The sequence below is a fragment of the Telmatherina bonti genome (assembly GCF_933228915.1).
Source record: "Telmatherina bonti genome assembly, chromosome: 20".
Classification (NCBI taxonomy): domain Eukaryota; kingdom Metazoa; phylum Chordata; class Actinopteri; order Atheriniformes; family Telmatherinidae; genus Telmatherina; species Telmatherina bonti.
In genome coordinates, this window is record NC_136618.1 from 32812630 (window position 1) to 32838895 (window position 26266).

Here is a 26266-nt window from a genome sequence, read left to right on the forward strand (position 1 = left end):
CTGGTCTCTGGACCACTGTGTCCACCCTGCTGGTCTCTGGACCACTGTCTCCACCGTGCTGCTGGTCTCTGGACCACTTTCTCCATCCTGCTGGTCTCTGGACCACTTTCTCCATCCTGCTGGTCTCTGGACCACTGTGTCCACCCTGCTGGTCTCTGGACCACTGTCTCCACCGTGCTGCTGGTCTCTGGACCACTTTCTCCATCCTGCTGGTCTCTGGACCACTTTCTCCATCCTGCTGGTCTCTGGACCACTGTCTCCACCCTGCTGGTCTCTGGACCACTGTCTCCATCCTGCTGGTCTCTGGACCACTTTCTCCATCCTGCTGGTCTCTGGACCACTGTCTCCACCCTGCTGGTCTCTGGACCACTGTCTCCATCCTGCTGGTCTCTGGAACACTGTCTCCACCCTGCTGGTCTCTGGACCACTGTCTCCACCCTGCTGCTGGTCTCTGGACCACTGTCTCAACCCTGCTGGTCTCTGGACCACTGTCTCCACCCTGCTGGTCTCTGGACCACTGTCTCCACCCTGCTGGTCTCTGGACCACTTTCTCCACCCTGCTGGTCTCTGGACCACTTTCTCCACCCTGCTGGTCTCTGGACCACTGTCTCCACCCTGCTGGTCTCTGGACCACTTTCTCCACCCTGCTGGTCTCTGGACCACTGTCTCCACCCTGCTGGTCTCTGGACCACTTTCTCCATCCTGCTGGTCTCTGGACCACTGTCTCCACCCTGCTGGTCTCTGGACCACTTTCTCCATCCTGCTGGTCTCTGGACCATTGTCTCCACCCTGATGGTCTCTGGACCACTTTCTCCATCCTGCTGGTCTCTGGACCACTGTCTCCATCCTGCTGGTCTCTGGACCACTGTCTCCACCCTGCTGGTCTCTGGACCACTGTCTCCACCCTGCTGCTGGTCTCTGGACCACTGTCTCCACCCTGCTGGTCTCTGGACCACTGTCTCCACCCTGCTGGTCTCTGGACCACTGTCTCCACCCTGCTGGTCTCTGGACCACTGTCTCCATCCTGCTGGTCTCTGGACCACTTTCTCCATCCTGCTGGTCTCTGGACCACTGTCTCCACCCTGCTGGTCTCTGGACCACTTTCTCCATCCTGCTGGTCTCTGGACCATTGTCTCCACCCTGATGGTCTCTGGACCACTTTCTCCATCCTGCTGGTCTCTGGACCACTTTCTCCACCCTGCTGGTCTCTGGACCACTGTCTCCACCCTGCTGGTCTCTGGACCACTTTCTCCATCCTGCTGGTCTCTGGACCACTGTCTCCACCCTGCTGGTCTCTGGACCACTTTCTCCATCCTGCTGGTCTCTGGACCATTGTCTCCACCCTGATGGTCTCTGGACCACTTTCTCCATCCTGCTGGTCTCTGGACCACTGTCTCCATCCTGCTGGTCTCTGGACCACTGTCTCCACCCTGCTGGTCTCTGGACCACTGTCTCCACCCTGCTGCTGGTCTCTGGACCACTGTCTCCACCCTGCTGGTCTCTGGACCACTGTCTCCACCCTGCTGGTCTCTGGACCACTGTCTCCACCCTGCTGGTCTCTGGACCACTGTCTCCATCCTGCTGGTCTCTGGACCACTGTCTCCACCCTGCTGGTCTCTGGACCACTGTCTCCATCCTGCTGGTCTCTGGACCACTGTCTCCACCCTGCTGGTCTCTGGACCACTGTCTCCATCCTGCTGGTCTCTGGACCACTGTCTCCACCCTGCTGGTCTCTGGACCACTGTCTCCATCCTGCTGGTCTCTGGACCACTGTCTCCACCCTGCTGGTCTCTGGACCACTGTCTCCATCCTGCTGGTCTCTGGACCACTGTCTCCACCCTGCTGGTCTCTGGACCACTGTCTCCATCCTGCTGGTCTCTGGACCACTGTCTCCACCCTGCTGGTCTCTGGACCACTGTCTCCATCCTGCTGGTCTCTGGACCACTGTCTCCACCCTGCTGGTCTCTGGACCACTTTCTCCATCCTGCTGGTCTCTGGACCACTGTCTCCACCCTGATGGTCTCTGGACCACTTTCTCCATCCTGCTGGTCTCTGGACCACTTTCTCCATCCTGCTGGTCTCTGGACCACTTTCTCCACCCTGATGGTCTCTGGACCACTTTCTCCATCCTGCTGGTCTCTGGACCATTGTCTCCACCCTGATGGTCTCTGGACCACTTTCTCCATCCTGCTGGTCTCTGGACCACTGTTTTATCCTTCTGTTGGATAAATTATGTGTAAAACAACAGGAAGGAAAAACTTCTGGAGACAAGAAAATGTTGCTTCCATAGAAGTAAAAAGTTTCCATCCAAATAATTACCTGAGAAAGAATAAAAATGATGTAGAACAAAACTACTGAAATGCTGTGTAGCCCGACATCTGATTTTATTCATTAAATAACATTCTATCTGTCATCTTTGTAATCCACATGGTGACATAAACAACACAGAACGTCTCTGTTTCAGCGACATTCAGCAGCAGGAATCATGTGACGCGGTTGTTTGGTCTCTTAGCTGGTTTGGTGAACATGTTAGAAGATGGGAATGACGCCACAGACAGACTCCTCTGTGACCACACGGTGTCTGTTGTTAGCCGCCGTAGCTTCACCTGCTCGCGATGCGTTTAGGTGCGGCTCGGGAAAACACGGTCATGATTAAGTGGTGATAACGGCTGTAAAAAGTGTGGGGGACATGTCCCCCATGTACCCCGCGTCCGCTACGCCCATGTGTGGAAGGGTTGGGGATCTAACCACTGGCCTGCCAGGTGGACATCGCCGCTGAAGCCATGAGAGGTTTTATCCACAGCGGCGGGCTTGGACCCCATGACTTCCTACCAGTCCTCTGACTGCAGACGGTTTCTGCTTCTTTTCTATTCTCCACATAAAAAAGAGAAAATCAGTTCATGATGAGAAACTTCCTTCATTTGTCCCGAAACCTTTTTATTCATGTTCACTTCATGAAGCAGATTCTTCTTCTTCCCCCTTTCTTTCCGTGACCCTGTTGGCATGGCAACCACACCTTCAGGGTCCAGATGAGGGGGGTGTCCTGAACTTCTCATCAACCTCAAACAGCAGAGGGCATCAGACCGTCCTCCTCCACATTCCCACTGAGACGGGGTCATTTATTCCTGTTAAAAACTAAAAACCTGAATGATTCAATGTTTATTCTTCTTTATTCTGCATCTGTGTTTCCATGGTTACCCTGGACAATAAAAACAAAAACGTAAACATGTTTTTATACATTTCCTTTAAACTCCCAACAGGACTTTATTCCTTCTGTCTGTTCTGTGAATAAACTTTTACATAATTAACTTCCAAATCTGATGAGAAAACGGCATCCTGACATTATAAATCTGGTTTCCTTCCCTTCTGGACTCATGTGGTCAGGTCTACAGAAGGTCTAACCTGAGACCCAGACCTGCTGTAGACCTGCTGGAAGTGATACAATAGTCACAGTTTAATAAGAATAAAAAGATGAGTGTGTCTGAGCTGCTCTGTTCCTATTGGACGAGGAAGACCCCCCCCCCACACACACACACACACCCCGCTGGTGTGGAAGGACTTGATCAGGAGGACCATCTTAGGTCCTGATCTGTGTGGAGAGTTGTTCCTGAACAGGACCCGAACTGGACCCGAACTGGACCTGAACTGGATCCGAACTGGACTTAAACTGGACCCGAACTGGAGCTGAACTGGACCCGAACTGGACCCGAGCTGGACCCGAGCTGGACCTGAGCTGACATGAGACCGAGTAGCTGAACTTTGTCCCGGACCTGCAGCACCAGGAGGACTACGCCACACTTCTTCTCTGACCAAGTCCCCAGAACCAGTTTTCTCCTTAGACCGGCGCCCCCCCCCCAGCCAGCAAGATTCCCCCTAAAAGCAGGCAGCCGGACCGACCTGCGCTGGCGCGGCTGGTCGGCAGGAAGCGGCTGGTGGCGGCGGGCGTCCTGGGGGTCGTCATGGTTCTGGTCTTGGTCATCCTGATTCCGATCCTGGTCAACTCCGCGGGAACAGCTGCGCACTACGAGATGCTCGGGACCTGCAGGATGGTGTGCGACCCGTACGGGACCAGGTCTCCGACCAGCACCGCCGCGGCGGACGCGGCTCCGGACGGCGGCTTGGTCCAGTCCCTTCCCACCTTCATCCAGGGTCCGAAAGGAGAGCCGGGGCGTCCGGGGAAAGCGGGTCCAAGAGGAGCTCCGGGTGAGCCGGGACCACCGGGTCCAGCCGGGCCGCCAGGAGCCAAAGGCGAACCGGGTAGACCCGGTTTACCGGGACCTCCGGGACCGAGCGCGTCCGCGGGAGCGATCAGCGCGGCCACGTACAGCACTGTGCCGAAGATCGCCTTTTACGCCGGGCTGAAGAAGCAGCACGAGGGCTACGAGGTGCTGAAGTTTGACGACGTGGTGACCAACCTGGGGAACCACTACGACCCCACCACCGGAAAGTTCACGTGTTCGATCCCCGGGATCTACTTCTTCACCTACCACGTCCTGATGCGCGGGGGGGACGGAACCAGCATGTGGGCCGACCTGTGCAAGAACAACCAGGTAGGCTGGACACACACACACACACACACTTGGGTCCTGGTTTGTAACTTTACCCAGCAGGTTTCACCTGGTTTATCCCAGCAGCAGTAATACCACCAGCTGAAATGGTGGTATTACTGTTCCAGGTGTGGCTGGGAGGATTTTGTGTCTGAGGAACCAGTCCTGTAGATCCCAGGATGCACTTCTTTTATTTTCACTTCATAAAACATGAAACTTTGTTCCTGTTTAAGCTGAAAAACCAGTTTGATGAACATGGACGTGTCCCGGCGGCCCAGAAGGACAGAAGGACAGATGAGACAAAAAACCTGACTAACATGCAGCTGAAGAGAGGAAACGAGTCAAACAGGAAAAACAAACAAACATCTCACAAACTTTGAGGTTTGAGACAAAACAAAGGTTACTGGTTTCCAGTTTCCCAGTTAGTCACACTGGGACCAGTTCAGAACCAGTTCACCCCACACTGGACTGGAGACAGAGGAACATTCATCTGAATGGTGGGACAAGTCTGTTTTATCTGGACTCCTGTCTCATGTCCAGCTCATGTCTTCTTTCTGTTTGAGTCTCGCGCTTCTGACATCCCGTTGCCATGGATACTCCCCGACGAGACATGTCTTCAGCATGAGGACGAGGACGTCTCTGGTACATGGTAAATGTCTCACAACGAGATACAAACAGGAACATGGACAGAAAGTTGCGTCTCGCTTTAATCTTTTGGGTCCGCTCCATTTACTGTCCGGGTGAGCAAGCTGCCAGCCGGGTGGGCAGACATTTGACTCATTTTTATTTATTTACTCAATAATAATCTTTTTATTATTTTTATGATCAACTTCAGTCTGAAGATTAATGTTTCCCTTCCCGCGGCCTTCCTCCCCTGCTCCTCATCATCCTCAGATGTGGGATTTTACCTTTTAGATTCAGCCTCAACCCTCAGAGCTGCAGGTTCTTCTTCCAGAGAGGATTTGGACTCATCTGGGTCCAGAAGGACCACCGTCATGGGAAACATCTAAAAACTGCATTTCCCTAGGCATTTGACTGGTGATCACTACTTCATGTTTACTGGGACTGAAGACACGATGACGTCCACTGTACTGATCTTAGACGTGAACATCCTCCTGCTGAAGGATGGTAGAGCTCCTCTGATTGGTCAGTTGCTGTATTGGGACCCTCACACTGTTTGTTTCTGCATTTCCTGAAGTAAACCAGTTTCCATTCCCATTAGAACGATTCCAGTTTGTTTTCCATGTCTACAGGCAATGAAACAGGTCTTTGACTCCAACAGACACCAGCAGACGGTCCTCGCCTTGGAGGGGGGGTTAGGATGTTTCTAAGATGTCTGTAAGCGTTTCTGATGCATGTAGAAGCTGCTGGAATAACGAGAGGCTGATGCAGAGATCTGCAGCGTCTCCAGACCACAAGGACGAGACGTTCACGGCGTCCTCAGAGACAGGAGACATAGGTCCTCAGGACATGTCCCCATGCTCCAGTTTACACCTCATACAGACACCCGGGACATTTATCATGGGTGTCTGTAAGGTGTATGTATCTGCATTACAATAAAAGCAGGAGACAAGAAAATAACCAAAAACACAGAAACAAACTGAAAAATATGATCAAATATTCAATAGATTAATGGCAGATAGATAAATAAATATACAAATAGATCAATAAATAAATAAACAAATACGATCAGAATAAAGTAAATAACGTGGTTTGTAGTAAACAGGAGAGGTGAGGGGTTCCCAGCAACACCAAAATAGGAACAGAACTAAAGAAAAAAATGTATTTTTATTAATTAGTTTATAGGAACAGTAGATATAAATGCAACAGACGTGAACGTGCACCGCTGTAGGGATCAGATGTGATCGGGACCTCCGCCTGCTCATGACATCATACTACATCATGCTCCATTTCATTCATCTGTTCGGGTTCATCAGCCGTTTTGCTTTTATTTCACATTAACTTTGCAACATAAACGTCTTTTCCTCAAACCAACAAAACCTTTTATAATTTAAATGATGAAGAAATAAAAAGTAAAACATATTAATGATCATCATTTATTTATCTGGAGGTTCTTCTGATAACTAACATGACTCAGCTACTTCCTTTAATTAGACCTTTATCTCACAAGATTAATATAGTTGCTATGACAACCTACTACGAAGGTTGTCATAGCAACTCCTCGATAAATTACGAACTTGTGTTTGTAATTCCAGCGAGCGGCGTTCGTGCTGGTAGTAAAAGACCTGCAGAAAGCAACACTCACTCGGAGTTTGTTTATAACTGAATAAACATAAATATGAACAGGAGTCGTTAATATTTACGTTCAGTCGCATTGTTCCTTATGTTTAGGTTGTGAACCCAAAATGCACTTTGTTTTGTAGTCAGCTTCCTGTATGTGGTCCGCTTGAAACGGAGCGAGACCTGCATTTGTCTGCGGACCGAGTCCGCTTCGTTAATCCGAATCAGAACTGGTTTGGTCACATAACCTCCAAACAAAGCGACTTTCTGGTCAAACTGACTGGAATTGGAACAGAAAGGCTGACGTTAACGCGTCCTCAGAGACCTGCGGATCTGTCCGAAGGGGACAGAGTTCCTGTAGAGGACGGCGCTGAGGACAGAGAGACGTACGTGGACGTTCTGGCAGTGGACAATGACGAGAGGCGGACGAAACGGTACCGTTGGACAGAGCGCATATAGTCTGTTACGGATTTAAAGCTGGGGTAGGTAATGTTGGGGAGCTAGCAAGACTCTGCCTTGGCTCCTCTCCCGGTCTAGGCTCCTCCCCTATCGTGGCCCCTCCCCCACACTGGCCCCTCCCTTTGTGATGGCTCCTCCTCCTGCCTTGGCTCCTCCCCCTCTGGTTCTGCTCCTTGCGTGATCCGGGGCTTTTTTATTTGCAGCTTTTTCCACCAACGATTTTCTCTTTCTCGGCTGTTTAGCGGGAGGAGGCAAATAAACCGAGCCGGGTCGGGAAATCCTTCCTGCATTTTCTCATCCATGTTTGCCTTCAGAGTTTCTTCTTCACTACTTTGTATTTTCATCCTAACACGCTGTTTATATGCAGGGTGTGGCTATCAGGTATGCGCTGCTGGAGGGGGAGGAGGGGAGCCGGGAGAAGAAGCTACAAAATATAAGAAATGAACAACTCCATTTGGGTCGGAACGTTTGGATTGGTCAGAGTTTTTACAGATTTACAGTAAACTGAGGGGTCTAACTATATTTCTTATTGTTCATGATTACAGAATGTATAGACTACTATCAGGACAAGGAACCGCTTCACCCAGAGGAACACGTCTCTGAGCAACATTACCTTCTAGAGCTTTAATCATGGGCGTCATCTTACCAGTCACTTGACGCTAAATTCATGTTTTTCTTTAAAAGAAGCTAAATTAGGAAACATTTATTGTTGATTCATTTTCAGTGTTTACATTTGCATAATTGTGTTAAATTATTGTGAGAATAAAAACTCCTTCTGTCCGTTTATTGGTTCTCTGAGACGTCATGATGTTTCCATATTCTTCAGCAATTGGTCAGTTTGGTAGGCTTGGAAGTGGCGTGATCTTCGTACTGTCGTAACCCCGCTCGGATTCAGTCCTACTGCTCCCTAAAAGTCTGACTGAGACGCTTGATAAGAAACTTTTATTGAGGATTTGGTTTTTACTTTAAGTCGAGTCTTCACAGTGTTTTTCGGAGTAAATCTAAGAAGTTTGATCAATAAGGACACCTGAGCAGATGAGGAGGCTCATGTACAAAGCTGTGCGACACATCCTGGACACCCTGATCAACCTGCCGATGGGTAATTTTACGTGGTAACCATGTAATTTTAATAGTAATTAGTTTAAACAACTACAGTACAACGTATCAGTCTGTTTCAGAGCATATTCTAGATGTTGATGTTCTTATTCATCACATCTCTGTTGGAAATCCACATTTTTTTCCATGCTGGAGAATCAATACCAAACATACATTTTCTTCATTTTTGCAAATAATTTAAATGTACAACATTTTCAGTGAAAGTTTATATTTAATTTTGCACAAATGTCTCAGATTTGACACCATTTCTTTGGTTTTATTTTCTGCTGTTGGTGGTGTTGGTGTCGCCGTTTCCCATTTCTCCAGATGTTGTGCGTACGGCAGGGTCAGTGGGAATATTCTCCCACCAAGTCGTGTTTCTATAGATCCCAAAAGGCGACTGTTATTGGTGTACGCCGGGTTTTGTTCTACCCCATCTTTATAAATGAGGCCCCGGCTGTTAAAATCAGCCTGATCTGTTTAAAATGATGTAAAATCCTCCGTGACAACTCTTTCACACTATTGCTAAAGCTTAAATGAATTAATAGGACCAGAAGCTAGAAATTAAAAGACAAAAATAATGTTTTTTATTTGTTTTTTCTCACTGTTTCATGGTAAACGAATACCAGTGAGATTCTACTGGGCCGACAACTGGTAACGAGTGGTTGGAAAAAGCCAATGAAAAGACAAACTCGTCTCCAAAAACGCTAAAATTCCAGCAGCAGAGGTTATTCTGACAGGACACTGAACGCACCACCTTCTACTGTCCCCCAAGGACCCTCTTCATGCAAACACTGAAAATCCAGAGACCCCCAGTTCTGCTCCGTCTCCTTCATGCTTCTATGTTTAAACATCTCCATCATAAATGATGCATTCTGTTCTGTCTTGTCTTGCAGACCTGAACTTGTTTGTGTGAACATGGCTTTTCTTTCTAATCACAGCAGCTCTGAATGGTCAAAGGGAGCCCCATGCTCTCTGAGGAACCCCCAGGGGGGATCAGGGTCTTCCGGTTGAAAACCACTGTTCTAAAATTTGGCTTGGATTGTTTGTTCTGATGAGTTTCTGGTCTTCAGCCCTGAAGATGACCATGATGTGAGTAACCTACAGCAGGAGAGGAAGAGTTTCTAATGTGCTGGTTAGTCGTGTGGTTTTAACACGTTTCCTGCGGCAAGTAGAGCCGATGGGGGCTGAAACGTCTGCAAACCGAATGAGAAATGGCAGGATTTAATGGTGCGACGTAGCGACACGTCGGCACACTTCTTAAGTCAAAATCTTTCATTCTTTTTCTAATCTGATCAGATTCATGAAGATTTTCCCTTTTTTCTCTGCCTTCATGTGGAAACGCTGCATCGGAAGATAACTGTGCTGGACACATAACCCAGTAAATGTGATTTGTTTCTCAGATTGTAATCTGACCAGACTGCTCTAGGTGATCAGATCCGACTGATGGCCTGCTTTTACTGCTTCTTTCATGGCTTGATGATGATTTGCTAACTGGTTCTGTCCAGCAGCGTGACGGCAGAATGACGGCTGTGCCGAACTGATTTACTTTGCCAAGAGGAGCTTCATGGAAATAAGACTCCTCTTCAGATCAAGTATTATCTTAAATAAGTCTGTTGCTGAATTCGCATGTGAATTTTTACCTGGTTGCATTTTACATGTCGCTGGCGACAGGGCCGGATAAAAAGTGCACAGGCCCCTGGGCCCAGAGTGTTCCAGGGGCCCCGTTCATACAACATTTCTAACATCTCTCAGCCAGTGGTACCAATAGCAATACACTAAACACTGTGGTGTAACTATCTGGCTTTTATCCAAGCTGCTGGTGATTGCCCTACGTGATCCCCATATGGGCCATGAGAGGGTCGTGCCCATAATGCCCACTGGATAATCCGGCCTTGGCTGGCAAGTTCCAGAAGAAATGAGAGTCGACTGAAGAGAGTGAAAGGAGGAAAGGAGACAGAAAACAACAGAATTTAATCTAAACAGAGGAACAAACATCTGTAACATCTGCAGGAAAACAAAGCTGACAATCATCAGGAGCACCTTTAAAAAGACAATCACAAGAAAAGCATCAGAACACGAAGATAAACATGAATTTACCTGTAGTTTATGGTGATTAAATGGCACGAGGATGACACAGTGATGATCAGCAGGTTCGGGGTTCAGAGGCAAAATGTCAGGAACTAGAACATCACTCAGAGAATGCAAACCTCCGCCAGGACCTTTAAAAAGTTCCTGGATCCAAATGGTGATACAGATCACCTCCAAAATTATATCATTTCTTCCTTTTCATATTTCCATCATAGGGGTCGATGAGCCGTGCTTGGTCTGGTCCCTCCCCTAGACACCTGTTTGCCATGGGTGACCCTACCAGGGGCATAAAGCCCCCGACAACATAGCTGCTAGGATCTTCAGGACGCACAAACCCCTCCACCACGATAAGGTGACGGCTCAGGGAGCACTGCTCATCGACCCCTATGACGAAGACAAACCTGGGCATAAATGTTCCCTTGCCCGGACGCGGGTTACCGGGACCCCCCTCTGGAGCCAGGCCTGGAGTTTGGGTACGAGAGCGAGTGTCTGGTGGCCGGGCCTTTGCCCATGGGGCCCGGTCGGGCTCAGCCCGAAAGGGTTACATGGGCCCCACCTCCCGTGGGCTCACCATCTGCGGGAGGAGCCGTAGGGGTCGGGTGCAATGTGAGCTGGGCGGCAGCAAGGGGCGGGGACCCTGGCGGTCCGATCCCCGGCTGCAGAAGCTGGCTCTAGGGACGTGGAACGTCTCCTCTCTGGTGGGGAAGGAGCCTGAGCTTGTGCGCGAGGTTGAGCGGTTCCGACTAGATATAGTTGGACTCACCTCGACGCATGGCTTGGGCTCTGGAACTAGAACCCTCGAGAGGGGCTGGACCTTCTTCCACTCTGGAGTTGCTCATGGTGGGAGGCGCCGAGCAGGTGTGGGCATTCTCATCAGCCCCCAGCTTGGTGCCTGCACGTTGGGGTTTACCCCGGTGGATGAAAGGGTAGTTTCCCTCCGCCTCCGGGTGGGGGGACGGGTCCTGACTGTTGTCTGTCCTTGGAGGGAGTGCTGGAGGGTGCTCCTTCTGGGGACTCCATTGTTCTGCTGGGGGACTTCAATGCTCATGTGGGCAATGACAGTGAGACCTGGAGGGGAGTGATTGGGAGGCATGGTCCCCCCCCTCTGAACCCAAATGGTGTTTTGTTTTTGGACTTCTGTGCTCGTCATGGATTGTCCATAACGAACACCATGTTCCAGCATAAGAGTGTCCATATGTACACCTGGCATCAGGATTCCCTGGGCCGCAGTTCCATGATCGATTTTGTAGTCGTATCGTCGGACCTGCGGCCACATGCCTTGGACACTCGGGTGAAGAGGGGGGCGGAGCTGTCAACTGATCCCCACCTGGTGGTGAGTTGGCTCAGGTGGTGGGGGAGGAAGCCGGTCAGATCTGGCAGGCCCAAACGTGTTGTGAGGGTCTGCTGGGAACGTCTGTCTGAGTCCCCTGTCAGAGCGAGCTTCAACTCCCACCTTCAGCAGAGCTTCTACCATGTCCTGAGTGAGGCGGGGGACATTGAGTCCGAATGGGCTGTGTTCCATGCCTCTATTGCTGAGACGGCCAGCTGGAGCTGTGGCTGTAAGGTCGTTGGTGCCTGTCGTGGTGGTAATCCCAGGACTTGTTGGTGGACACCAGCAGTGAGGGATGCCGTCAAGCTGAAGAAGGAGTCCTATCGGGCCTTCTTGGCCTGTGGGACTCTGGAGGCAGCTGATGGGTATCGACAGGCTAAGCGGCATGTGGCTTCGGCTGTCGCCAAGGCAAAAACTCGGGCATGGGAGGAGTTCGGCGAGGCCATGGAGAAAGACTTCCGGACGGCTTCGAGGAGATTCTGGTCCACCATCCGGCGGCTCAGGAGGGGGAAGCAGTGCTCCATCAATACTGTGTACAGTGGAGGTGGGGAGCTGCTGACCTCAACTCTGGACGTTGTGGGTCGGTGGAAGGAATACTTCGAAGACCTCCTCAATCCTACCAGCACGTCTTCCGATGAGGAAGCAGAGCTGGGGGACTCAGTGGGGAACTCTCCTATCTCTAGGGCTGAAGTCGCTGAGGTGGTTAAAAAGCTCCTTGGCGGCAAGGCCCCGGGGGTGGATGAGATCCGCCCAGTGTTCCTTAAGGCTCTGGATGCTGTGGGGCTGTCCTGGCTGACACGCCTCTGCAGCATCGAGTGGACATCGGGGGCAGTACCGCTGGATTGGCAGACTGGGGTGGTGGTCCCCCTTTTTAAGAAGGGGGACCGGAGGGTGTGTTCCAATTACAGGGGAATCACACTCCTCAGCCTCCCTGGTAAGGTCTATTCAGGGGTCCTGGAGAGGAGGGTCCGCCGGATAGTCGAATCCCGGATTGAGGAGGAGCAGTGTGGTTTTCGTCCTGGTCGCGGAACAGTGGACCAGCTCTATACCCTCTTTGGGGTCCTGGAGGGGGCATGGGAGTTTGCCCAACCAGTCTACATGTGCTTTGTGGACCTGGAGAAGGCGTTCGACCGTGTCCCCCGGGGGCTCCTGTGGGGGGTACTCCGAGAGTATGGGGTACCGGACCCCCTTGTACGAGCTGTCCGGTCCCTGTACGACAGGTGTCAGAGCTTGGTCCGCATTGGCGGTAGTAAGTCAGATTCGTTTCCGGTGAGGGTTGGACTCCGCCAAGGCTGCCCTTTATCACCGATTCTGTTCATAACTTATATGGACAGAATTTCTAGGTGCAGCCCAGGTGGTGAGGGGATCCGGCTTGGTGGCCTAAGGATTGGGTCCCTGCTTTTTGCAGATGACGTGGTCCTGTTGGCTTCACCTGGTCGTGATCTCCAGCTCTCGCTTGAGCGATTCGCTGCCGAGTGTGAAGCGGCTGGGATGAGAATCAGCACCTCAAAATCTGAGACCATGGTCGTCAGCTGGAATTGGGTGGATTGTCCTCTCCGGGTCGGGAGTCAGGTCCTGCCTCAAGTGGAGGAGTTTAAATATCTCGGCTGGGCTCTCCCTTAGAGATAGGGTGAGGAGCTCGGTCATCCGGGAAGGGCTCAGAGTAGAGCCGCTGCTCCTCCGCATCGAGAGGAACCAGTTGAGGTGGCTCGGGCATCTGGTCAGGATGCCTCCTGGACGCCTCCCTGGTGAGGTGCTCCAGGCACGTCCCTCTGGGAGGAGACCCTGGGGAAGACCCAGGACATGCTGGAGGGATTATATCTCTCAGCTGGCCTGGGAACGCCTCGGGATCCCCCCCCACAGAGTTTGCAAATGTGGCTGGGGAGAGGGAAGTCTGGGCTTCCCTGCTTAGGCTGCTGACCCCGCGACCCGACCCCGGATAAGCGGCACGAAGACGAGACGATATTTCCAACAAGTCCTGAAAATTTAATAAAAATCCGTCCAGAACCTTCAGAGTTGTCTGAAACACAGACAGATAAAAACATGACCTCCTTGGCAGAGGTAATGAATAGGGATCAGTCGGGCCCTTCAAAGGTCACAGGCAGACCAGGGGACCCCCAAGACCCTGGAGACCAACCACCACCCCCAGAGAGGAAGCACACCACAGACAACCAAATCTCCCCTCAGAAGATCCATAAATATGTGTCTCTGAGTGTCCCTGCGATGGACCGCTGAGCTGCGATGGGCCGGTGGGCTGCGATGTACCGGCAGATTGTGATGGATCAGCAGGCTGCGATGGATCGGCAGGCTGCGATGGACCGGCAAGCTGCGATGGACCGGCGAGCTGTGATGGGCCGGCGGGCTGTGATGGACCAGTGGGTTGCGATGGACTGGCGGGCTGCGATGGACCGGTGGGCTGCGATGGACCGGCAGATTGCGATGGACCGGTGATCTGCGATGGACCGATGAGCTGTGATGGACCGGCGAGCTGCGATGGACCGGCGAGCTGCGATGGACCGGCGAGCTGCAATGGACCGGTGATCTGCGATGGACCGGCGAGCTGCGATGGACCGGTGAGCTGCGATGGACCGGTGGGCTGTGATGGACCGGCGAGCTGCGATGGACCGGCGAGCTGCGATGGACCGGCGAGCTGCAATGGACCGGTGATCTGCGATGGACCGGTGGGCTGCGATGGACCGGCGAGCTGCGATGGACCGGTGAGCTGCGATGGACCGGTGAGCTGTGATGGACCGGTGGGCTGCGATGGACCAGCGAACTGTTCAGGAGTTACCGCCTCTTACCCAGTGACTACTGGGATAAGCTCCAGCTCCCCCCGCGACCTGGAATCAGACGAAGCCGTTTGGAGATTGAATGAATAAATGAACATCGGAGACTTTACTAGATTCACATTTTAATATTTGCTCATTTTATTTTTCCCTTTAAACTTTTCGTCGGGATGAATGAAGCTTTTTTTTTATTTCATTAGTAATTCAGGTCCATGACATCATCAGACAGTTGAGCAAAGAGAGGACGATGAACCGACAGGTATTACACGACCCACCTGCTGTTGTTATGGCGACCAGGAGACGTGCTTTCTGGTTTTCTCTGGCGTTTCATATAAAACTCTGCTGGTACACATCTCTGTTCTGTAAGTCCCAGAGGATGCAAATCTGTCCCATGTTTTATAAAAGAAGCTGTTTGTGTGGCGAAGGTCTGCCTTTGGACCAGCGATCCCGTCCTCTGGTTTCTCCTTCGGCCTCTTCGTTTCAGTCCAGACTTTGTGGAAAGGATGACGGAGGAAGAGAAGCAGTAAAAACCATCCTGATGAGCAGCAGAGGTTTTTACTTGTTGCAATAAAATAACTTATAAATAATGTAATTTTGTGTAAATGTATCTGCAGTGCATTGTGTCCAGCACTTCTTAAAGTCTGTTTATTCCTGTGTGAGGCTGGAATATTTGCAATTAGTTACTGCCACTCATCTGATTGTAATTAGACAGTTTGCTTCAGTCATAAACAGAACATAATAATAAAGTTTTATGTTCAACAGCTGAATATTTTCTATTTATATAGAACAGCTAAAAATAAAAGACAGTGGGTCAAAAAGGATAAAGAATAAAGAAAAGCCTCCCTGTACGTGTCTGTAGAAGTATTCTATGTGTAAAATGTTTTGGGATTTCATGCATCAGGCTGAAATATCCAAAAAGTTACAACAGAGAAAATCTGGACGTCCACATCTGCATCTGGTGCACTTTCTAACGGCAAATACATACAAAAAACACAGAATTTCATGATTTCTGCATCTGATCAGGTCATAATTTGTTCCCAGTAGAAGATAAACGGTGTATCAGATGATGGAACTGAGACATTTCATCATTTGATGGGCTGATTGTGAATCTGATGGAGGAAAGGAATTTACATCCGGAGCTGGTTCCATTCAATCCATTGGTTTCCATGACTGGGCTGGTCGGCTCACGGTGACTTGGCTTGGATCAGCAGGACAGGTCCCAGTATGTCCCAGTCTGGTTCTAATGGTAAAAATCTGAGTCTGAAGGCCTCTTTGTGCTGGAAACAGAAGAGAAATACGTTTTTTTTTCACTCCTGTGCAGGTTACATTCATGGTTTGGTCCGTTTTGTTGGGCGGAGCTCTCCATCACTTGATGCAGAAAATGAAACAATAGCACCGGAAAGTGTTGAGTTGTGTAGCTGACTCGCAACCAGAGAACAAGAAGAGAAACAAAGCGAAGACAATGCAGGAACCGTTAAATTAAAAGCACCTGAAGAAGTTGAGGAGCACGTATGTTGGTGTGGTTTTCTTCTTCTGGTGTTTTGGGATGGTTGCAAACAGCGTTGTAGCGGTGCATTTCTGGGATCAACCACTGTCAAAACATGGACGTGAACGATGAACACTGCCCCCTAGTGGATGAACTGACTAAACTACGACTGTAACGTTAAAGATGCCTGGACGTATGAGGACAGAGACTACATTTGAAACGGACGTTCTCGTTTGGTAAAGGAGCAGAAATGGACCCTGCAGGACTTCTGATGGCATTTGCAGCTGGATCGTTAATGGGAATGGACTCATGCAGGGCAGAGACGCAGAGGAAGGCTGTCCTGGCTGCTGTCTAGTGGTGTGTTTTCTATGACAATGTCCTGTCCTGAGCGTGTCTCCGTGGTGATCAGGCTGTCAGCAGCAGATCTAATCTGTGGGGTAAAGCCGTGTTGCAGCGCTGCTCTGCCAAGCACATCCTTCCTCCTGCCTGTCAGACTGCTGCTGTAACACTGCTGCAAACATCTCTGAGATTAGACAATGCAGCACCATCACAAAGCACACGGTTTAAGATACTGATGCTGTTAAACAGGCTCAGAAGAGAAGAAAAAACATGCTGACATTACTGCCTGAAAAAATAAAACCAGTCAGCCAGTCAAAACAGGATTTTTGTCATGTTGTTAATACTCCTGTTAGCAGTCATGTACCTGTAGTTTTAGAATAAGTCACTTTGGGTAGCTGTTTATGGTGGCCGACAGGTGCAAATGCACTTCACATACAATAAAACAGGCTGCATATACAAACAGTAGCATTAGCGGGAAAAGCTGAAAGTACAGTAGAGTGGTGTGAATACAGAAATGTAGCGCAAAAACACAAGGAAAGTGCTGCAAATACACAAATGTAATTGCAAAAAGAAAAAAAGGGGTTGCAAATACAGAAACGCAAGGCAAAACACAAGAAAAGCACTACAAATACACAAATGTAATGCAAAATGACAAAAAAGTGCTGCAAATAAAGAAACAATGTGAAAAAACAGAAAAAGGGCTGCAAATACAGGAATGCAGTGCAAAAAAAAACAAAACAAGAAAAGTGCTTCAAATATAGAAATGCAGTGCAAAAAACAAGAAAAGTGCTGCAAATACAGAAACATAATGGGTAAAAACAGGAAAAGTGCTGCAAATACACAAATGTAATTGCAAAAAGAAAAGTAAAGTGGTGCAAATAAAGAAACAATGCAAAAAAACATAAAAAGTGCTGCAAATACAGAAATGTAGTGCAACAAAGCAAGAAAAATGCTTCAAATATAGAAACAAAGCGAGAAAACAGGAAAAGTGCTGCAAATACAGAAACATAATGCGAAAAAACAGGTCAACATAGAAAGGAAATGCAAAAAGACAAAAAAGTGCTGCAAATACAGAAATTTAATGCAAAAAAACAAGAAAAGTGCTCAAATACAGAAACAAGCTACAAAAACAGAAATGTGATACAAATGCAGAAAAACTCTGGGCCTTCAGGGGCATCAGTGAGTTTTTACCGAAGAGACAGACAAGGGTGAGAAGTTTTAGCAATGTTAGCAGAGTAGAAACATTGATAACGTCAGATACCTTTCGATGTGTGAGTGAACATGCAGCATTTTCTCCTTGGCAGTCGTTTTCGTTTATACAGAACTTCTCTGTATTTGTAGCAATTTTTTTATTATTTGCGTTATGTTTCTGTATTTGCAGCTCTCCCTGCTAGCATTTCTGTTAATATATACAGCGTGTTTTCATATGTGAAGCGTGTTTGCACCTGTCGACCTAAAGGTTGAAAGACTTTACCCCTAGAATTGTGCAAAACTTAAATAAATAAACAAAAGTCAAGGTAAGCACTGGCATCATCCACCATGCTTAGATTAGTTTAAAACATCACAGTCCCACTTCTTTGATAAATACTTTAACTCTTTAAAAAGGTTCAGATGTTCATGGATCTATTCATGAACATAATTCCACGAAACATGAAAAGTTGTTATGGTTAAAGCTGTCATTCATTTAATCAGAAAGATTCCCTCTGTGGACGAGACTGTTGGCACCAAAATACCAAAGAAAGTTCCTTAAAATCCACAAGGAGATGGTCGGTTCTAGATCTGTCCTCCTGCTTCATGCTATCTGGGTTTTCTTTGCAGGCAGCATGGATGGTTTAGCTGAAAAAATTACAATTAAAGATGTTTCAAAAGCTTCTTTGGAAATCTCCAATAATCTCTTTTCTTCAGTCCAAAAACTGTGAGACATTTTACCAGAATTTAAAAAATAATCTGCATTAAATGGGAAAATATGATGCAAATAACCTCCTCTGATGATTGGTTGTTAGGGCCATGCATCAAGTGTCTATACCCAAAATGATACTTGAATCATGAGAAAAATAGAGCTCGACACAAAATATCATTCAATGAAGTCATAGAAGAGAAAAAAGCTCACGTTAAAGATGTTGTAACGTGCTGTAAAAAAGACAAACAGGTGTAAACATACTGGTTTCCAGCTTCCTCTGTTTGTCCAGATCAGCTGCTGAAAGGTTTCTGCTCAAAGAATTACCACAACGTCTCTGCTAGAAACTCCACACGGTCCGTCGTCAGAGATCAGATCAAACCCACAATGGATAAAATTACCTTAGTCCTGCCCAGAGAAGCATCTGTGTCCATTTCTGCTTCAGATCCACACATCACTTCCTGAAACTACACGTTCGTACAAGAAAATCCCTTTGTTGAAGGAGTTCGAAGTAACGTGTCCTTCACACGTTGACTCTGACATATCTAAATAAAAAATAAAGTAAATGTAAAAATGTTGTTTCACATCTAAAAGAGCTGAAAGCAGCTCTGAGCGCTGACAGGGAGACAGCAGGAAGGTTGCAGCTTTCTGGGTGTAAAACATGGCTGGAAGGACTGGTTTCCAGACTGAACCAGTAGACAGAGGCATCAGATGGAAATGGACTGGACTTGTAAAGCGCTTTTCTACCCGTATGTCGACCACGAAAAGCACTTTTACCTTCGCATTCACACAGTGCCTGTTGTTCATACCTTCCTGCTACACAGACGCATCAGGAGGCGACACAGTGTGTGGTTTAAGGACACATCGACGTGTTCTCAGGAGAAGCCAGGAAACAATCCACCGTCTTACTGGTCAGTGGCCGGTGATCATCATTATCATCATCCTCATCCTCATCTTGATCATCATCATCATCTTATATGGCTTTGCTGCTAAAACAGTTTGCTTAAACTTCACAGCATCAACAGACGTGTTGTTGATACTCAGATAATTTGTGTCCATCAGCTGAAATGATCCCCTGTTGGAGGACCTGATAATATTATTATTTAGTAAGAAACATTTAAGGATTTTATTGTTTATTTATTTAAAGCAAATCTTCTTTTTCTTAACACTGATTTCTGTCAGGGCTTCATGGGGAAAGATTATGATCTACATGCAGTCCTGACATGTCCTGTCAGACTGGTGTTATTCTGGTATTTGTGCCCGGAAGGCTCTGCATGATGGTGGGCTGTCATGGCTGACACGTCTGTGATGGTGGTCCGTCTTTTCAGACAGAGGAACCAGATGGGGGGACTTTAAGGCATTAGTTTTGATTTAATAATTGCCAAAAAATGAGCGAAATAAAAAAAAAAAAAAGAACGTATTGAAGTACAAGTTGCATTCAAACCAACACAGAACGTTTGTTCGTGGACGGTTTCCTGGAACCGATGACACTGATGCACACGCCAGAGGTTTGCCATTAATACAGCAACTTATCGCTCTGTTTAACGAGTTTTCAGACCCCTCTAGTGACTCTAAAACAAAGTGACTACCGACTGTGATGTCATGAGGTCGCGTACCGTTAACTCGTCTCAATAAGTTGCAGCAGATGATGTCACACGATGTGCCTTTAGGGATAGTTTCCATTTCTTTTTCTACTGTTTTGAAGAAAATGCAACTAAAGGCAGTTTTCCAGCATTAAACGAGCTTGAGTTTGTCTATTATTTAATTCACTTTTCCACAAAAATCCGTCCATCCATCCATCCATCCATCCATTCATCCATCCATCTTCTGCTGCTTATCCGGGGTCGGGTCGCGGGGCCAGCAGCCTGAGCAGGGAAGCCCAGACTTCCCTCTCCCCAGCCACATTTGCCAACTCTCGGGGGGATCCCGAGGCGTTCCCAGGCCAGCCGAGAGATATAATCCCTCCAGCGTGTCCTGGGCCTTCACCGGGGTCTCCTCCCAGAGGGACGTGCCTGGAACACCTCACCAGGGAGGTCCAGGAGGCATCCTGACCAGATGCCCAATCCAACTCAACTGGTTCCTCTTGATGCGGAGGAGCAGCGGCTCTACTCTCTAAAACCCATTTAAATAAAAAAAAAATTTGCTTTTTGGTGCAAATTTTATGCGGTTAAAATGCAGGTCATCAAGATGAACTAATTACAAAGCTTGTAAATTACCAGATATTTTTTTAATCAAGTCCTACCCTTAGATTTTTCCCACTAAGGAGGATCACACACTCAGCATCACTGGGAAAATTTAGCTGGGATGTTGGCGACCAGAATGTGGTCAGTAGTTTATCCTACATGGCACAGGACTCGTACGTAGCTCAAAAAGATTCTTTTTCCTAACATATGAATGGTGTCTCAGGTTTTTTCAAGCAGCTACAGAAGATAAACGGCATGGGACAGGTGTTAAATGAGGCTTCTGAGGAAGCCTGCAGCATGTCAAGCTAAAAACAAAATCTTCAAGGTTAGCCTCTCTGAAAGAAGAAACCGTTCATATAAATAGTCTTACAGATGTGGAAGTTTATCCAACAAGTTATCATGTGGACTTGGAAAAGACTTACAACCATATCATAAAGGAGACGTTTATAACTTTAAAGGACAAAGTTATAGCTAGAAAACAGAGAGAGGATTTCCAGTTCAGGCACCACACCTGCTTTATGCAGAGGTGTAGTCCAGGGTATACCTCTGTATACCTACATATACCTCCATATACCTACATATACCTCCGTATCCCTACATATACCTACATATACCTCCGTATACCTTCGTATACCTACATATACCTCCATATACCTACATATACCTCCGTATCCCTACATATACCTCCGTATAACTCCATATACCTCCATATACCTCCGTATCCCTACATACACCTACATATACCTCCGTATCCCTACATATACCTACATATACCTCCGTATACCTTCGTATACCTACATATACCTCCGTGTCCCTACATATACCTACATATACCTCCGTATCCCTACATATACCTACATATACCTCCATATCCCTACATATACCTACATATACCTCCGTATACCTTCGTATACCTACATATACCTCCGTGTCCCTACATATACCTACATATACCTTCGTATACCTACATATACCTCCATATCCCTACATATACCTACATATACCCATGTATACTTCTGTATACCTACATATACCTCCGTATCCCTACATATATGTCCGTATACCTCCGTATACCTCCATATACCTCCATTTACCTACATATACCTCCGTATCCCTACATATACCTACATATACCTCCATATACCTACATATACCTCCGTATCCCTACATATACCTACATATACCTCCGTATACCTCCACATACCTCCGTATACCTCCATATACCCCCGTATACCTACATATACCTCTGTATCCCTACATATACCCACATATACCTCCATATACCTCCATATACCTCCGTATACCTGCATATACCTCCGTATACCTCCAAATACCTCCATATACCTCCGTGTCCCTACATATACCTACATATACCTCCGTATACCTCTGTATACCTACATATACCTCCGTGTCCCTACATATACCTAAATATACCTCCGTATCCCTACATACACCTACATATAGCTCCGTATCCCTACATATACCTACATATACCTCCGTGTCCCTACATATACCTACGTATACCTACATATACCTCCGTATACCTCCATATACCTCCGTATACCTCCATATACCTCCGTATACCTGCATATACCTCCGTATACCTCCATATACCTACATATACCTCCGTGTCCCTACATATACCTACATAGACCTCCGTATACCTCAGTATACCTACATATACCTCCGTATCCCTACATACACCTACATATAGCTCCGTATCCCTACATATACCTACATATACCTCCATATCCCTACATATACCTACATATACCTCCATATACCTCTGTATACCAACATATACCTCCGTATACCTACATATACCTCTGTATACCTTCGTATACCTACATATACCTCCGTGTCCCTACATATACCTACATATACCTTCGTATACCTACATATACCTCCATATCCCTACATATACCTCCATATACCTCTGTATACCAACATATACCTCCGTATCCCTACATATACCTACGTACACCTACATATACCTACGTATACCAACATATACCTCCGTATTCCTACATATACCTACGTACACCTACATATACCTCTATATACCTCCATATACCTACAAATACTTACATATACCTCTGTATACCTACATATATGTACATATACCTACATATACCTCCGTATCCCTACATATACCTACGTACACCTACATATACCTACGTATACCTACATATATCTCTGTATACCTACATATACCTACATATACCTACATATACTAGGTATACCTAGATATACCTATGTATACCTACGTATAACCTGGACTACACCTCTGCTTTATGTAAATGATGTGGGTATGTTGGATTTTGTTAAGTAGAGATCTCCAACCGGTTGTGGACTGATATTCTATTTTATTCTATTCTACAGTCATTTAGCAGATGCTTTTATCCAAAGCGACTTACATATGAATGAGAACAATACAAGCACAAAATCAACCAGTAGAGGACATCAGAGGAAGGTGCTGGTGGACTGTCCAGTTGGACACAGGTCCTTCCATGAAATGCTACAGACTTTTTTGTTGTTGTTGTTGTTGTTTTGTTTGTTTGTTTGTTTGTTTTTGTTTTCTCCCTTCCCACCTGATAATATCACCTATGTTATAATACAAAGAATTAATACTATAATGTTTGTTGCAAAGAACTGGGCTAAGTTGTCCAACTTTCCGACAAATGTAACTAAACTAAGTATTTAAGTCTCAGCTTGCTGGTGACGGTGAAACAGCTGGAATTAAAATGACCACCTCCCAGTCTGAGACCAGGGAACTCAGCCGTGGGCCCACTCAGACCAGTGCGAGTTGCTGGGTTTTTATCAAAAAGGGGCAGAAAGAAGGAGGAGATGGGGGAACTGGGGTACTGATGAGGAATTTGTAATGTGCTGTAAAGAAAAAGCGGACTGACTAAAATGTGGATTTTCTTGGAGGGTTAAACCTCCAACCTTCACAGTAAGGTCACAAGCTAGGTGGAGACATGTAGAAATAAACTTCCTCTGATGGAAGGCTGCAGTGTATAGAGACAGGTCTAGCTCGGTCATCCAACTGGGGCAAGGGCTACGCAATACATCCAGGACAAATGTCGCTGATAGTTTTTGCTTGAAATTGGCCATTTATTGATATTTTAGCCCTTTTTTATTGATCTTAATTATAATTATAATGAAACAGGAGATTCTTGTCAAGTAAAACACATGTTAACAGCAAAGTGAGGAGCAGAACTGAGACTTTTAAAATGAAGCTTTTTTGGTTTGTAAATGATAATATATATATATATATATATATATATATATATATATATATATATATATATATATATATATATATATATGTATATATAATCTCTGTAACAGAATAAATAACTTTTATTCCCCTTTATCACACAATTGTTTGAGCAAAGAAAGTCAACAGTACAAAACAAAACCAAAGAATTGACATTTTTCAGCTTTTTGGCCCCGAAACTTTCTGTAAGAAAAATATCGATCTTGTCATGCTGTGGAATGATACTGAATTAGCCTTGGTGTTGATAAAATCAATATTCATATCGATCTGCCCATCCCGAGCAAGGACACTTAGAGGGACAGTCTGTCTGGTCCTGTTTATGCTATATGCATGTTGCTTTGTCTTCTCTTGAACTGGTTGTACTGGAATTAATCTTGTTGTGCTGGGGCGGTGGTTCAGTGACAATAAATCTGATTCTGACCTCCTGCTTCTCCATAAAAAACAAACCGGATGATGTGGTTTGGGAATCTGGTCGGGATGCCTTCCAGATGTGTCTGACATGACCCACCAGGAGGCTTCAGGGCATCCAGGACCTGGTGGAGAGATTACTGCAGATGTAGAAGGTAACAAACCAAGGAGAGTCACATCTGGACCATTTTCTGTAGCACTGTAGCATCACAGCAAGAAGGTCTCTGGTTGGAGCCCGGCAGGGGAGGAGGTCCAAACGGTGGCTGATGCAAATAGTGAAGACATCATCAAACAACAGCTGCTACCGGGTCTAGTGGTGCTGTCAACACGCCCTCTCTGATTGGTCCGTTGTGATTCTGTCAAATACCAATAAGAAGAAAGATCAATCTTTTTAAAACTATAGAACTTGTAAAATCATCGGACTGTAAACGTTCGCTTCACTTGACAATAAAGAACATTTTTCCAGTGTATAAAGGCCTTTAGTCAGCAGTAACATGGATGCCGAGGAGCTCTTTCAGCATCTGAACAGATTATTTCCAGCTCCATTGTGAACATCATGATTAACTGAGTTGATGTGTAGTCTGTAAACAACACTAGAAACTAGATGAAGTGTTTCCTCACATTATCTTAAATCCAGTGCTAGCTAACCAGGTTTCAGTTTCAGGTTCAGTATCATTTGTAGCTTTTCTTTTGGCATGTCGGTATTTTTACCTTGCTCTGCACATCAGTTTAGACCTTTTATGGATATTTTATGGCTTTTTCTTTCAGCTTACTAGAGATTCATCGATCTAAGAAGAAAACCACCAACAATTTAAAAGTGTCTTTAAAGTGTCTCTATGATGCACATTTCAGTCTAATTTATTTTAGTATGCCAGTTCATAAGGGCAAGAAATAATCCAGCATTTTTTTCACAAAGCCCTTCATTCCTTTTTGTATTGATCATCTCAGATCAGCTTCTGCCAGAAACAAACCAACAGAGAAAGCTCCGCCCCCTGTCCTGCAGGTGGTGTCTGATTGGTCGACAGCGAGGAGTAGTTATTCTGAGCAGTGAAGGTGGGCGTGGCTTTCTTCTCTTGAACCTGCACAACCTGGAGAAGATGACCAATCCCTGAGTCCTTCCCCTGGGACATCACTAGAATCTCGAAGTAGAAAAAAACTCTCTAAAACCCATCGTTTCCGTTGCCATGGAAACCAAAATCTGGAAAACTCAAACATGCGTTTAGGTGATAAAAAACGGCGTTGCTCGTATGTCTGATGAGCATTCAACACTATAACACTGTAGAAAGCTCAGAAAGCTAGAAAAAGCATCATTTAAGGTCCTGCTCTACTATTTGAGAGGTAATTTTGACTTTGATGAATTTCTTTTTAAATTTGTGGAAATAAACCAGTCTGAGCATTTCTACCAACTGGTTTTGGTATGTAAAACCCAAACACTACTGTTTCAGTGTTGTTACATTATTAACTTCTTCCTTTTAACATCTCAAACGTTTCTGTGTTTTTTCATTAGTTTTGGACAGAAATAAATAGAATAAATGTTTTTTACCGAATCGTTTTCTCACGTCTTTTTGTTAGTGTGGAAGTTAAAAGATTGAAGGATAAATTATTAGAAAACTACTTTAAAATGAACTTCAAACTGGTGTAGTGGTTCCAGTGATGCATGCAGGACTGGAAAGGTGTTTCTGTCCTCCTCTTCCACTGACCTGTCAATCATCTGAGCTGTCCAATCAGATACCAGAGGCAACTCCGCCCCCGATGTGAACTTACTGAACCAGTTGATAACAGAAAGGAAGGGTTGTGTGAACAGCAGTGGGTGATGACGCTGGAGCTGGTGGGAACTCTGGGATTCAACCGTCCAGGAATGAAGCATTGTGTGTGTGTGTGTGTGTGTGTGTGTGTGTGTGTGTGTGTGTGTGTGTGTGTGTGTGTGTTTCCGTCTCCCTGCAGGTGCGGGCCAGCGCCATTGCCCAAGATGCAGACCAGAACTATGACTATGCCAGTAACAGCGCCGTGCTGCATCTGGAGCCGGGAGACGAGGTCTACATTAAACTAGACGGTGGCAAAGCTCACGGAGGAAACAACAACAAGTACAGCACCTTCTCTGGATTCATCATCTACGCTGATTAA

General features: G+C 46.7%; 1 protein-coding gene across 1 annotated transcript; it reads left to right on the forward strand.

Annotated features, from left to right (window-relative positions):
* Nucleotides 1-3863: 3863 nt before the first annotated feature.
* Nucleotides 3864-26266, forward strand: c1ql3a (complement component 1, q subcomponent-like 3a; the record flags this gene model as incomplete). Its single annotated transcript, XM_079259926.1, has 2 exons — nucleotides 3864-4550; nucleotides 26087-26266. Exons 1-2 carry the CDS (start codon nucleotides 3960-3962, stop codon nucleotides 26264-26266), a joined length of 771 nt encoding a protein of 256 aa, XP_079116052.1. The 5' UTR covers nucleotides 3864-3959.